Source organism: Nannospalax galili, unplaced genomic scaffold, assembly GCF_000622305.1.
Source record: "Nannospalax galili isolate Female #2095 unplaced genomic scaffold, S.galili_v1.0 scaffold1014, whole genome shotgun sequence".
Lineage (NCBI taxonomy): Eukaryota > Metazoa > Chordata > Mammalia > Rodentia > Spalacidae > Nannospalax > Nannospalax galili.
The window spans coordinates 1,888,286-1,903,663 of record NW_008335824.1 but is presented as its reverse complement, the minus strand read 5'-3'; the positions used below and the strand labels follow the sequence as shown (position 1 = coordinate 1,903,663).

At 36.0% G+C, this 15,378-nt stretch overlaps 1 protein-coding gene across 1 annotated transcript in view; it reads left to right on the top strand.

Annotated features, from left to right (window-relative positions):
* Lnpep (leucyl and cystinyl aminopeptidase) overlaps positions 1–15,378 on the top strand; it is a 113,258-nt gene that overhangs the window by 65,731 nt on the left and 32,149 nt on the right. The window contains exons 7-11 of the mRNA XM_008830542.3: positions 517–630; positions 2,056–2,187; positions 6,168–6,299; positions 10,413–10,573; positions 10,794–10,882. Coding sequence (XP_008828764.1) covers positions 517–630; positions 2,056–2,187; positions 6,168–6,299; positions 10,413–10,573; positions 10,794–10,882 — 628 coding nt within the window. The remainder of the gene's footprint in view (positions 1–516; positions 631–2,055; positions 2,188–6,167; positions 6,300–10,412; positions 10,574–10,793; positions 10,883–15,378) is intronic.

Below are 15,378 nucleotides of genomic sequence, written 5' to 3'. Positions count from 1 at the left end.
ATGAGATACCTAAAAAAATTCATTTACCCATATACCATGTTGTATAACATGTTTCAAAAATTCATGTCAGTGTTAATAAATAAATATATTGGTAATCTTCCCTGTTTATTTTCTCATTCAATTAAGGTAAAATGTTAACATTTAAATTTTAATTTTTAAAATAAGTCTATACAAAAAAATTAATAAGATAAGTTTATACATATTATTATTATTGTTATTATTATTTTATACCTTTTTTTGAGAAAAGGTCTCCCTGTAGCTCCAACTGATGTGGAACTCACTATGTAGCCTAGGCTAGTCTCAGTCTCACAGAGATCTGCTTGCCTCTGCCTCCCCAGTGCTGCTGTCACCCAGCCCACTTTGTACAACTTTTATAAGTTCTTTAATTTGTGGGTTATAGTTTGTTTTAAGATATTCAGTCTGGTTATCTGCAGTTAGTCTGACAGTTCATCCAGTTATTAGAAAGTTCCTGAGAATGTACATGTTGTGTTGGTTACTAGTTTGTTTCTTCCACAGTGGTTTGGTAATCTGGTAACAATGCAGTGGTGGAATGATCTGTGGTTAAATGAAGGTTTTGCCACTTTCATGGAGTATTTCTCTCTGGAAAAAATATTCGAAGAGCTCAATGGTGTAAGTACACTGTTTCTTTGTACTACTGGGAATACTGGGAGGAAAAATAGTCAAGGCATAAGTCATATTTACAATGTATTTTCTATAAATTTGGGGTAATGAAAATGTTTCTAGAGAACTATAGTAAAATATTGTTACTGATATTTGTGCTTTTTGAAATTTGACAATAAAAAGTATAATTTTCATTACATGTAAGTTGATTAAAAAATAAGTAATTTGGGGCTAGAGAGATGGCTCAGCGCTTAAGAACACTGGCTGTTCTTGCAGAAGACCCGGGTTTGAATCCTAGCACCCCCATGACAGCTAACAACTGTCCGTAACTCCAGTTCCAGGGGATCCAACAGCCTCTTGTCCTCCAAGGGCATTGTGTAACATGGGTGCACTTACCTACATGCAGGCAATACACACATACACATAAAAATAATAAATAAAATATTGAAAAAATAAGTAATTTGCCCTTGCTATGTACAAACCATACTTTATCCTATTTCAGAGACTTGGATATCATCCCATTATAGAGAGAGGCACAGTGCTGTGAGTGTGTTATGAGTCTGGAGATATTTCCTGTACTTAGAGGTATTCAGACATAGGCTATAATGTAACAGATATTGCCAGAATATTTCAAACAGTGTTAGGGAGCTGAAGAGAAAAACAAAATTGGGCCCTCTGACTACAGGAAGATCTCTCATGTTAATAACTTTTTACCCTAAAACTCTGTGATTTGCTGTTAAACTTCCTAAGGACATTATTCAAATATTCACAGGAAGTACTCTTGAGAAGGTTCAATTTGAAATTTCTGTGTAGGGCTTTATTAAAAATTGCAAGTACTTTTTAGTTGGGTTACTAAGTAGGTAATGTAGATCTCTGTGTGCTACTTAATGAAGCAATGAGATATGCAATTTCACCACTTGGGGGTGCCCAGTGTTTAAAACTGTAATACATAGTTTATGGAAACTCTTGACAGAACTCTCAAACAATTCTTTTAGTATAAGAGCTATATTTTATTTACAATGACCTCAACTAAGGAAATGTATATTTTCTTAATAGAAAAGGTAGACTGTGTCGAAAATCAACATAAGAACCAGGTTTCTGTTCTAAGTTTCAAATTTTATTTTAAATATATACCTTAACCTTTTAGAATATTCATCTTAAAGATCAAGATTTGGCATTTACTTTTTTAGTAGTAAATTCTTAATTTCATCTTTGTATAGTTTAGGAAATGCTGATTTTCATGTCTCTGTACAATTAAGTGCATTTTAAAGTTAAGGAGTGTGTGTATACTGTATTTTCAGTACCTTGTATTCTGAAGTTTAGTAAACCAGTTGTTTCAGCTGGAGTAATTAGTGTAATTTATATAAATAATTGCTGTAATTGCTTTTGCCTTTCCTTTTCATGATTTCCTACGTGTTTCAATTTTTTTGCTAGTATGAAGATTTCTTAGATGCTCGGTTTAAAACCATGAAGAAAGATTCCTTGAATTCATCTCATCCAATATCATCATCTGTTCAGTCTTCAGAACAAATAGAAGAAATGTTTGATTCTCTTTCCTATTTTAAGGTATTACTGTGCACAAAGAAAATATAACTTCAGTAGGCTTCAAATTAATTTCGTTTGTGAGCAAACAGCCTGATTCAGATTAGAGATTAAATGAGTATTACATATAGGTATCCTATTGAACTTCAGAATTCAGTTAAAGAGTTAAATGTTTAAATTTTGGTCTTTCTTTTGCTGTCTCAATTTCTGTGAATAGTGTTCAGGCAGTTAACCAGATCCTATTGGAATATTGTCTGTCAAAGTTCATTTTTTCTATAGCTCTACAGGTAGAATATGAGCAAGCATGTTGTGTTGTTCTAGGTATTCTCTAGAGTTAAGACCACCAAAACCATTAAACAAAAGGAGATTTTAATAATCGAAGATTATTCTGCAGGATCAGAAACATAGATCCCAGATTTTTAGGCAAAAAAGTAGAGGCCTTGTTATGATCCCTATAGGTAAGAGGAAAGGGGAATTGTGATATCAGTGTTTTTTCACATTTATGTTGGGGGAAGAGGGGAGTGTTAAAACTGATCTGCCTTATTTTTGGCTGTCAGATTACTTGGCTAATAAATTTCTGCACTAAATAGAGAAGAAAATGCATTAAATATGTGAGACTAGAATTCATATTCTCAGAAAGCTCACAATTGGGTGGTACTTGTGGAAGAGTAAGAGAGGCCATATATGCTGAAAGAGTACAGAGAATTATTCATGGCTGGGAGGCTGAAGAGAATCTTTGAAGGAAAATGGTCCTTGAAATACCTGTAAGAGCACAGGTAAATAGAAACGGGTAAAGGAAGGTAGGACAGGGATGGAACAGTTTGGTCTGTAAAGGAAAGTCAAGAGTTCTGATTGGTGGAGCTCAATGTTTACTTTGAGATAGAAACCAACATGAGTAGGGAAAGATAAGAAATATTGTGTAGGCTCAGTTACAGAAGGTACTGAATACCATAAGAAGTCTAGGCATTTTATAACATAGGAATGACTTGATTAAACTTAGTATTTAGAAAATTTCAAAAAAATTTTTTTTAATTAAATTGGTTTCCATTTCTAAAATGGATTTCAGTAGGAGACACCAAAAATAGGAAACCGCTGCTGAAATTATCAGGTAAAATTTGAAATGAGTTGGTAGTAAAGATGTAAAGAAAACAGCTCTACAAATAAGGTGATGTAAGTACTTAAAGGACTTAGTGACAAAATGTTGTGTGAACTACATCTGGGGAGACATGAACAAAAACGTCTACTCACTCCAGATATAGAATAAGACCAAAGTCTAACTTGGTGAACCAATAAGTTGTATTGGGATTACTTACAGGTATATAGGTGAACGGTTACTTATGGGAGCAGAAATGATTCAGAGACAAATGCATCACCACAAGCCCACGCAGCATAGGCGGCAGCTCACTAAACAGGAAACCCTGGAGCACACTGCACAACCTTCAGGCAGCTCAATGGATTGGAGAGTGTTGCTCCAGGTTGCTCAGTTGATCTGAGCCTCTTCCAGGCAGCTTAGCTGATCGCCACTTCTTCCATACAACTTGGCTTGCCTCAGAGTATCTCTTTGCAGTCTTGAGGAAGGAAGGACCCAGTGAAGCTGGTCCATTTCAGGGACTTCCTGAAGTTATTGAAGTTGTTTACTTCCCAAGCTTAAGGAGCTTCCCCGAAGGACAGAATGTTTCACCTTCTCTGAAAACATGTTGTTAAAGGAAAGATTGATCTCTAAGGAAATTGCCACACAACACAGGAGAAGGCATAGAAATGTTTTTCAGGTTCAAGCCTGATGGAGGAAAAGACTGATGGAGGAAATTATACTTTTAACAGGAAATCAGATTAATTAGCTAGAGTAAATATACAATAATTCTCTCTTTCCTGCAGTTTTACTTTCTGTGGCTTCGGTTACCTATTGTTAACCACCTTATGAAAAATATTGAAAGGGAAAGTCCAGAGATAACTAATTAATTCATTTTAAACCACATGCCATTCTGAGTAATGTGATAGTGTGATAAAAGCTCATGATGTCCTGCCCTGGAAGGAGTTAACCATTTGTCCAGTGTATCCATGCTGTGTGTACTACCTACTTGTTCTCCCTAAGTAGCCATCTCAGCCTGGTTCAATATCACAGGGCTTATGGTCAAGTATCCTTTGTTTTATTTATGGCCAAGTATCTTTTGTTTTTTGTAATAACTCCCCAATGCATAAGAGTTATGTTGTTGCCCAAAAGACACTTATAAAATGCTTCCTTTAAGAGAACAGGTGAAAATTCTTAACTATAAGGAAAAAAAGAATTATAGGCCTGGATTGCTAAGATTGACACTACAGTAAGATATTTTGAGAGATTATATTCACATGACTAATGTTAATAGTATAGTGTTAACAATTACTCATTTTATTATTTGGAGTTAATATCTTACTATGCCTAATTCATAAATTAAACTGTATTATAGGAAAAAACATAGCATATATGTAAGGTTTGGTATTATGCAATTACAGACATCCACTTGGGGTCTTAGAAAATATCCCGTGTGGATAAGAAAACTACTTACTGTATTCCAGTTAGTTACTGTAGTGATTTTTAAAGCCCACATTGTAACAGTCAATAAAGAAAAGTTTAAAATATGTGCTTCTGTTATTATATAGAGGGTAAATAGAGTAGTTATTTCAGAAGATGTTAGGACAGCTCTGACACCAATCTTCTAAACCCAGTTAAGGCCTTCTGATCATGTGATTTCTGTGTCATACTTAACCCCTGCTGGTATGGTAACTACTGATTAATATGTTTCATGCCTATTGCTAGGCATTGTAGTAGGCACTTTTTAAAAAATATTTTATTATTTTTATTTTATGTGTATGAATGTATTGCCTGCATGTATGTAGTGCACCCGTTGTCATACAGTGCCGGGGAGGTCAGAAGAGGGCTTCAGATTCCCCTGGAACTGGAGTTAAGGACAGTTCGTAGCCACCATGTGGGTGCTGGGAATCGAACCAGGGTCCTCTGCAAGAGCAGTTGGTGCTCTTAACCACTGAGCCATTTCTCCAGCCCTGTAGTAGGCACTTTTTAATTAGTCTAGTTGAGTCAACTGTTGGCTCAACTAGCATACAGTATATGAGAGGAAATAAATATATAACAGATGTAGAAAATAATATCAATTGCTATTGAACATAAAAAAATAAGATTTCTCTCTCAACTCAGGAAAGATACCAAAGAGGTAGTTGTTTCCAGGTTGGAAATGATGACATATGCGTGAGAGGATATAATGTTGCCCTAATATTTGCAAGCCTGGTTATGAATTCTTAATGTTTTCTTGCTCCCCTATTCAGTCATTAGTTTCATATTTATAGACATTCTTCAGGAAGAAAGATGCTGATTATTTCAGCAACATGATACACCAAAATTAAAATGTAATTACTACCAGCAGAGAGATTTTAGAAAGCTTTGCTAACTTTTGTTTCTGCAACAGTGTATGCCCATGAATTCAGCTGGCACTTTAAGCATTGGAGATGGGGGAGGGGGTGACCCAAGAAATTTGTCATATTTTTCTATTAAAAATATGTTTAAAAATACTGGCCATTTTAACACTAACATAAAAATAGCAAAGTACATTGATAGGCCACAAGGAATGGCTCTTTGTAGTCTTAGTATACATGAGAATCTAACTCTGTTAAGTGTTTTTCAGATTTTTTTTACTTTTTTTTTTTTTTTTGGTCTTTTTGAGACAGGGTCTCCTTGTAGTCCCAGCTGTCCTGGAACTCACTGTGTGGACCAGGCTGGCCTTGAACTCACAGAGATCCACTTGCCTCTGCCTCCTGAGTGCTGGGATTAAAGGCATGTGCTTGTATTTGAGCATAATCTTACATCTATCTATTTAAGGCTAACAGTGTATTATAACTGTGCTGTATATATGAAAGTATATGTTTGGAATAATTATATTTCAATTTTAGATTCTTAGTTCTGTAACCTATAATCTTATTTTCTTCTCTTTTGCTTTTAATTTTTTTATTCTCAGGGAGCTTCACTTTTGTTGATGCTGAAAACTTACCTTAGTGAAGATGTATTTCAGCATGCTATTATTCTTTACCTGCATAATCACAGCTATGCATCCATTCAAAGTGATGATCTCTGGGACAGTTTTAATGAGGTAAGTTTCCTGGATAGTTAAGTCCTGTCATGTTACTATAAGAGGTCCTTTGTTTATATTTATTATGAAAATTTCTTTGTGGGTAAACAACATCTGCTCCTTCTTTCTTGGTCCCAAGGACAAACTGAGGTACAGTTTCACCAAACTGCAATCTGGGAAACCAGTGAATTTATTGGGCTTACTTACAGAACAATGAATGAGCATTTACTTACAGGAGTGTGGGTGCTTTCCCCCTAAAGCCACACTAGAAAGTCTCCATCCAAGCATGAATTGTGGCTTCCTCATAGCCACATAAAATGGTGAATGAGTGTTCTCCTAGCCTTCTCCAGCCTATATGCCTTTAGCCCCTCCCCCAGGCCGTATGTGCAACTTAGAACTGCTTGGTTGGGAGATGTGGCTGAATTCTCAGGTGAGAGTCTTGTGACTCTCCCTGTTCCTGCCTTCCTTTCTGGGGTATAAACAGTTAACAAGTTCTGTTGTGAGGATCTTAGGCAAGCAGACACCACCGAGCTTAGGAAGATGTCATCTGTTGGAGGACAGTGCTATACAACAATATTTTTTAATATTTATTTTTATTTTATGTGTATGAGTGTTTTATCTGCATGTATACAGGTGTACCATGTAAGTACCATGCCTGCAGAGGCCAGAAGAGAACATTAGATCCTCTGGAACTGGAGTTGGGAAGTGTTGTTATCTATCATGTGGGTGCTGAGAACCAAACCTGGGTCCTCTGCAAGAGTAGCCAGTGCTCTTAACTGCTGAGCCATCTCTCCAGCCCTAAGAAAAGTTGTCTGTTTTGGTACTGTAGTCACTAAGGATCTGTGTGGCTGATTTGGAGAGCAAGAAGTGTGTGAGTGCTTCTATTCAGGGCTAGAATTTCTGCAGAAGTGAGTAAAGGCCTCATAAGGTCAATAGATAACAAGAACAGAGAGAAGAGGCACTTAAATACATGGCATGGACCTCAGTAGATTTAGCTGCTTGTCCTCCCTGCTGCCTTGTGTCTTTCTGTTTTCATCTATTATAGAAATTATCATAACTTGTGTTTCACCTGTTCATTTTTCACTAGACTGTATTCTCAATCTTTTATCTTCCCACCACTTATCAGAATGTTTGGTGCCTATGGCCAGTAAATATGTGTTGAGTGAAATAGCGAATGAGAATGCATTAAGAGATAATTATGGATGTTAAACCTCTGTCAGATGTATCACTGGTGAAGATTTTTTTCCCATTCTGTGGGTTTCTCTTCACTTCCCTGGTTGCCTGCTTTGATGTACAGAAGTTTTTTAGTTTAATGAGGTCCCATTTGTTGATTATTGATCTTGTTTCCTGACCAATTGTTGCCCAGTTTAGAAAATTATTTCCTACACCTATATGTTCTAGGTTTTTGCCAATGTTTTCTTATAACAGTTACAGAATTTCAGGCTTTTCAGAACTGGATGGTTCAGACCCAATTGCTGAAGACACTACATACATGAACTGTAGGACAAACAAGGAGAAATCAAGTTAGTGATGATTTCAGAGCTTCATCTGTACTGAGAGCACTCATAGTACTGGAAGGTGCTAGGCAAGCTACTGGTAGGAAAACGTAATCATCATCCTTACCTAGATGAGACAGAATCCTGTGAACTACAATAACCACTGGCCTGGCAAGATATGCCCACCAGTGCAATAGTAGCACAAATATTATGGGAGTACCAATCACTCTTTAATTGGATTTGAGGTTCACTTGTAAGAATGGAGCCCATACCTGACAATGATATCAGACTTAGGAACCTGAGGCTAATCAGGTCGCAGGACATAGGGGAAGAACCTAATGCTAGTTTGCTTTCTTTCTTTATTTTATTTTTATTTTATGTGTATGAGTTATTGCCTGCATGTGTGTAAGTGCACCCATGTTGTTCAATGCCTGTGGAGGCCAGAAGAGGGTGAAACTGGAGTTATGGATGGTTAGCCGCCATGTGGGTACTGGGAACTGAACCTGGGTCCTCTGCAAGCCAATGCTCTTAACCACTGAGCCATCTCTCCAGCACCCATATACAGTGATATTTTTATCATCTGTATAAATAAGTCTGTGATACTGGTGGTTATTAAGAGAAGAGGAGGATGAAGCTTGGTACATTAATATTTGTCAGTAAAATACTAAATTTAAAGTCAAGAAATCAGAGTACTCTTCTTAATTATTGAAAAAAGTATAGAGAGAAAGGTGGGAAAAATATACATAAATGGCCTTGGGATGCCATTATTATTCTATACCTTAGTCTCTGTTCCTATTTTGTTAGGTAAAGAAAAAGTGTCTTCTCGGTATTAATGAATCTTACTTTATTTTTGATAACTGATTTTTTTCAAAATTTTTTTCCTATTCCTTTTCTAATTTTTCTACCTTCAGTTCAGGATTCTATATGGGGCCTTTTGAATCTCTTTGTTTCTTGGGTTCAGACCCTTCATGTAGATGATACATCACAAGTTGAGCATGATGAGTTTCATTCTGCCCTTGAGTTGCTTTGGTTTCTGTAGATTTAGATATTCTAATAAGCAATATAATTCAGTAGAAGTTATTCAGAGCAGTGCATGAATCCAGTCTCCCTTATGTATATATGTTAACTACACAATCCTGATAAGCTTTTGAGCTTGTTACTCTGACCTAGATTGGTGGTTTTTCATGTTCTAGAAGATCACAGATATGTCTGAAAATCTGATAATCTTGCCATATACCCCAGAAAATTCACATACATGCAAATCACCACACATAGTTTCAGAGTTTTATAGATACTGGGTCAAGAACCTTTGCTTTGGATATCTTCCTGCTTTCTTGCCTAGTCTAATTGATGGTGTTTTCTAGTATTAACTTTTTCCCCCAGAAGGTGTAGCTTCCCTACAGAGTTCTGTTTGAGAGGAGGAATCCATTCTTACTATCTAATACTTGCTTCTGTATATACTGTTTTTTTCTCTCTAATCATATGGTAGCATTTCAGTTGAGAGGCACATTATTTACTTGGTTCCCGTTGACATATGTATTGAATATACATCTTTGTCACTCACCGCAACTTTTACATAATGTCCCATTCTAACCTAGTCCCTAACATTATCCCCCCTTTTTTTCAGCATCTATATCAAACTGTGCACTGGCCCCTTCATTTCAGTACTGCTTCAAATTCTCCAAAAACCTCCCCCAGCCTCTGAACTAGAAATAAATAGGTCAGAGCTGTGAGGAAAAAAAAAAGATTAATATCACAACAAAATTGGGAAACATGTTCCATACTTTTATCCTTTAGATAATCATACAGTGATCAAGGTAGGACCTGATGTAGTAATGGAATAGTACAAGTTTTATGATGACTTAGTAGCTTACAGTTTACATCTGTATATAATCCAGAAAAGTAGTATAAATCATAAATTCTACCCTCTTGCTTTAGAGAGACAGTTTTTCATAACTTGCTTATTGAGTCATTGATACCAGATGTCTTAAGGGTAGTGGGCCTTAGAGAGTCTACTAACTTATGACATTAGATTCCAGATTTTACAGAGATATGTTCATGTATTTTTAGGAACTGAGATCTATAATCATTAAAAAAAAGCTCATTCATATTCTCTAAATAGACTCAAAGTTAAGGAAACAGACTATTCTGCTACTGTTGCTGCTTTCTGGCTCTCCCACAGGATTAGGTCTTTAAAAGATTGACATTGATGAAGTGAAGAATAGGAGAATAAAGAGGAATCTGGACTTGTTGGTTCTCAGGACTGAGTTACAAAGCTTCTATTCTAGAATACGTACTGTCTTCTGAGTGGTGGTACTGTGACCAGAAAGAGCACTTACCCTATCTTATGGAGTCTAATAACTTTCAACTGGTTATTGATATATATGCTGCTTTTCAACACAGTGCCTCTCTCACACCTTAGATAGCACTCACTTCCATTCAAGCTATTTTTATTTGAGCACTTGCTTATTTGCCTTGATTAAAAATGTAAACTCAAATCAACATTAATGTTTAGTTTTTATATTATCATAAAATGTAGTCTTCATAGAATGTGCTAGAGAAAGAGGAAAGAGTATAGACAAAGTAAACTAAAACTTTTAAACTAATTTTATCTTGAAACAAAATTCTTTTTTAATAGGTCACAAACAAAACACTAGATGTAAAGAAAATGATGAAAACCTGGACCCTGCAGAAAGGATTCCCTTTAGTGACTGTCCAAAGGAAAGGAACAGAGCTTCTTCTACAGCAAGAGAGATTCTTTTTAAGCATGAAACCAGAAATCCAGGCTTCAGATTCAAGGTACTTTCCTGTCTTTATTCGGAACGGTCTCTTTTGTATCTCAGGTTGAAGGAGTTTTTAATGTTTTATAACCATAGGTTCTTAGGAAACCTAACAAGATTATCCCACTCTTAGAACAGTTTGGAAAAAATGTTGCCTTACTGCCCCAAACCAAGAAAGTATGTATAACTAAATGAAATATTAGAAAGAGGAATAATCCTCCAGTATTTTTCTTCTGCAGCTACCTGTGGCATATTCCAATATCCTATGTCACCAATGGAAGAAACTACTCAGAATATCGATCAGTTTCATTACTGGACAAGAAATCAGGTTTGACTTATTGTTAGCATGTTTCTGATAAAATATTGCAAATAGCGTAACTTTTAAAATTTGACCAAAGGATAGATAAGGGATTACATTTTCAAGTGTGTAGAGTCTCTAACTCAGTTTTATAAATCAATGTATCCAATATGTGACTACAGTAAGATTGACTCTTTGTATTTATAGGACTGACCTTTATTTGTAAGAAATGCTCAAAGAAGCTACAGGGAGTATCCTAGAAGTTCTGGTAGAAAATAGCAAATGTTTTATTTTTAGGTTCTGGATAGATATTCCATGTTTTGAAATAAGAAGTAATAGAATAGTTTCTACTTTTGAGGGCTAGTCTGGGACAACTGAATTTTAACAAACATTATAGAATCTTTATGTGCAAAATAAATGTTGATTCATGACCTAGATTTAGAATAAATGTTTAGTATAACATATCCTGGAGACATACTTTTTTTCTAGTAATGAGAAAGGGGACAAGAAACTAGCATAACAGGGAGGTAATAGAGTAGGAAGGTGACACAGATTAAGCATCCTTAATCTCAAGACCAAAAATCTGAAATTTTGAGCTTCAATATTAACAGTCAAAGTGTTTCAGAGTTTTAGATCATTTTAAGTTTTATATTTCTCGATTAGGAATGCTCTACCAGTAAAATCTGTGCAAATGATACATAATCTACAAAGCCCCTAGATCTGAAGCACAATAAGTAATAGTCTATATATGTTGAGCCATAAGCAGCCCATTAAAAAATCATTGAAATGCAGTTTCTAACCATGTATTAAATACTACTGTGATATGCCACAGCAGGCATCCTCTTAATTTACATTCCAAAGTATGAGACTTGATTTCTGTGAGAACCATTGATGATCCTTTAGATTAGTGAAAAAGGGAGAAATTTTGGCTTAGATTTGGATCTGTTTCTTAAGATGATATTTTTGATAGGTGAGTGAAGCTTCAGAGATGTGTAGAGCCCAGATGCTTGCTTTGCAACTTGGCACTCCCATTTACCACTTACCCGATTTTAGATGAGGTATTTGGCCTCTAGCCTTAACTCTAAAATAGACATGGTGATTATATTTTTTTCATAGAATTGTAATGAGGATTATGAGAGTTTGTAAGTGAAATACCTAAACTAATATCTGCTGTGTATTAATTCAATGTTAACTATCTTTACTTATGTTCTTACTAAACTTTGAACTGTTCAGCATAGTATATCCACATTATATAAACTATGGAAAATGAACAGATCTTCTAATCCTGTCATAAATACTCTGGTTTTTTTATTCATTTTAAAATTATTCTACTTGAAAATTATTATGTACATGTGATTTCTGTGTTTTGCCTTTAAAATGTTACATGGTAATTGACATTAACTTTCCATTATTATAGACACTTGACTTATCATTTGTCTTATTTTTAAATTTATTTTATTTTATGTGTATGAGTGTTTTGCCTGCATATATATATACACACACATATATAAATGTACCCATGTTGTGAATGCCTACAGAGACCAGAAAAGGGTGTTAGAGCCCCTGGAACTTGTTACAAACCATTGTTAGCCACCATGTGGATACTGGAAACCAAACCCAGGTTCTCTGCAAAAGCAGCTGGTACTCTCTGCTGAGCCATAACTCCAGCCCCTCATTTGTCTTTATTAAAAAATATTCCATAATAAAAATTTCAAATGTTAATACTTTAGCTATTATGTGAATTTTTATTAATGCTTCTCAAAAGTGAAGACTGTTACCATTCCTAGTTCTGATACTTGTAACTAGACCTTCCGTGTGGTAATAGTATAAGCTGCCACCTGCAGAATGTGAATATGCCATTTCATTGCAGCTTTAGCACAAACTGAAGCAGAGTTACTGCATCAGCACAACAATCTCATTATTTAAAGCCCTAGGAGCAGAAGATGATGTTGTCATAGCCTTGATTAATGTGCACAAAAATCCTGCCTTCCTTGATGAAACAAAACTCTAAATATTAAGGAACCCCTAAAAGGGTATGCTGATCCATGGGTAAAGAAATAACCTTGCCCTCCATACACCCAGCAGCAGTCAAAATATGACCAGAGCATTTCAAAGGAGCCAGTGAGGAAAATACACAAACCTCCTGATAGTACATTTTTGCTGGTATTAGAAATTAGACAATGAGCCGGGCATGGTGGCACACACCTTTAATCCCAGCACTCAGGAGGCAGAGGCAGGAAGGATCAGAAGGTAAAGTTGTCTTCAGTAACCAGAGTCTCAAGCCAGACTAGGCTAAAAGACCGTGACAAAAAAGAAAGGAAGGAAGGAAGGAAGAAGGAAAGGAAGAAAGGAAGGAAAAGGAAGGAAGGAAGAAAAAAGAAAGAAAAAGAAAGAAAGAAAGAAAGAAAGAAAGAAAGAAAGAAAGAAAGAAAGAAAGAAAGAAAGATTAGACAATAGGAATTCTGCTTCTATCTGTTTGCTCTTTAAAAAGCTCCATTTATCTGGGTGTGGTAGCACATGCTTTTAATCCCAGCACAAAAGAGGCAGAAGCAGGTGGGTCTCTGTGAGGCTGAGGATAAACTGGATTACATAGGGAGCTCCAGGCCAACTGGGGCTACAAGGATACCCTGTCTCAAAAAGACCAAAAAAAGCTCCATTTATAGGTGAAGTTGTCTTGCGATTCATGCTGCATCAAATAGCTCAAGTTTGTCTGCTTGCTCCTTATGTTATTCAGTTCTTTGTCACTGACAGAATAATGGAGAAACAGTTTGAAAGAAGGCAAGATTTATTTTAGCTCATTCATTCAAGGGTCTCAGATCCTGGCCAGGTGGTTCTACTACTTTCAGGTGTATGGCAAGGCAGAAAAGTCACAGTGAAAGAGTGGTGGCAGAAGGAAAAGCTTCACCTCATGGCAGCCAGGAAGAACAGAAAGACAGGCAGACAGGCAGATGCATTGGCAGGATATACCCTTTAAAGATATTCCCCAGTGACCTACCTCTTCCACCCAGACCCTACCTCAAAAGAGCCCATTCTCTAGGATCTTATCAGTGGGCTAACCATTCGATTAAGTTAGCACCCTCATGACCCAGGTACCTCAATGATTAGGTCCTCTAGCTTAGGACCAAGCCTTCAACACTTGAGCCTTTGGAGGGACATATTACATACACAGACTATAGAAACCTTCTCTCTCTCCCTTTTTTTTTTTTTGGTTTTCTTTGGGTTTTAGTTTTCGGTTTTTTGAGACATGGTCTCCCTATAGCCCCCAGCTGGACCTTTGTTCAAGGTTACACATTGAGAAAATTACACACAAATTTTCCTCTTTCTCCTTTTTTTCCTACCTTCCTATTGTCTATATTTTATTCAGACCTAAGCTCTTTAACAATAGGAGATATTTAATTTTAACTAGAAACATTTGTGTTTCTGAAAAAGTGTATCAGTGTACCAGAACTATTCCTTTCAAACTGAAAGTCATATTATTGGAGGAAAGGCAATTATAAAGGAAAGGGGAAGAGGGATTTACTACATATTCATCATATGCCATTGTCTGGTCTTTTTCCTCTTTAAAGATAAAGAGTAAAGGAAGTGACACTAGAGAAGGGAATGATTTTTATAAAGCAGACTCAGTTTTACTGTGTGTGCCATGGTAACTCTCTGGAGCAAACTCATGCCGGATTTTCTAATTTTGTAGTTAAAAGATGCTATTATTTTATTTCAGGACTTAAATATTTCTTTATAACACAGTAGTTGATTTTCATAGTTCGTTGACAAATGATTTTTTAAAATTGCAATTAGATTACTTCATCTGGGTTTTTGTCATTTAAGTTTAGAATTGCTCACTCTTTTTTTTTAACTATACAATAGACTGGAAATTTAGCTGTTAATCTGTTAATGATTATAATAAATGAAAAGCATATGAAAGGAGCTTCATTGACATTTGAACTGTAGAACATAGTTACGTCCCTTGTGTGCAAAGGTATTACTTTCTGATAACCTGTGGTTTTGAGGTCCCCCATTCTACTTTTCTACTTTATTCAGAAGACATGAAAGGGACTCTGCTAGTTCTTTAAATGATAACTCTCCTCTCCCTTTCTGCTGTTGGCTGATGCTTACGTTCTGTCAGCTTGATGACAGTAATAATTCCAAACCTACTCCCAGCTGCATTCCTCCTCTCTACCATCTGGAGTTGGCAAGGTTTATAGCAAGGCAAGTGCTTATCAGTGAAAAGAATCGATAGTTCACAGTTTTCTGCAGTTACCCAGTAGAACAGTCGCTGTACTTCACATTCCTTTTTTGGGCAGTGGAAACCCTCTTTGCAGAAGATTGTGCTTGCTAGTCTGGAAAGAGTGTTGATACTTTTTAAATTCGCTAATGATGTAATTAATTTCATTACTCATAACTTTGTTTAAAAGGTCTCTAACCTGGAACTACTACTTTTTCTGTCGCAAATATTACTTAGAACTGCATGTTGCTCTGGAAAAATAAACTATTTTATTTACCCTAACTGATCCTTCCTATCTGTTACTATG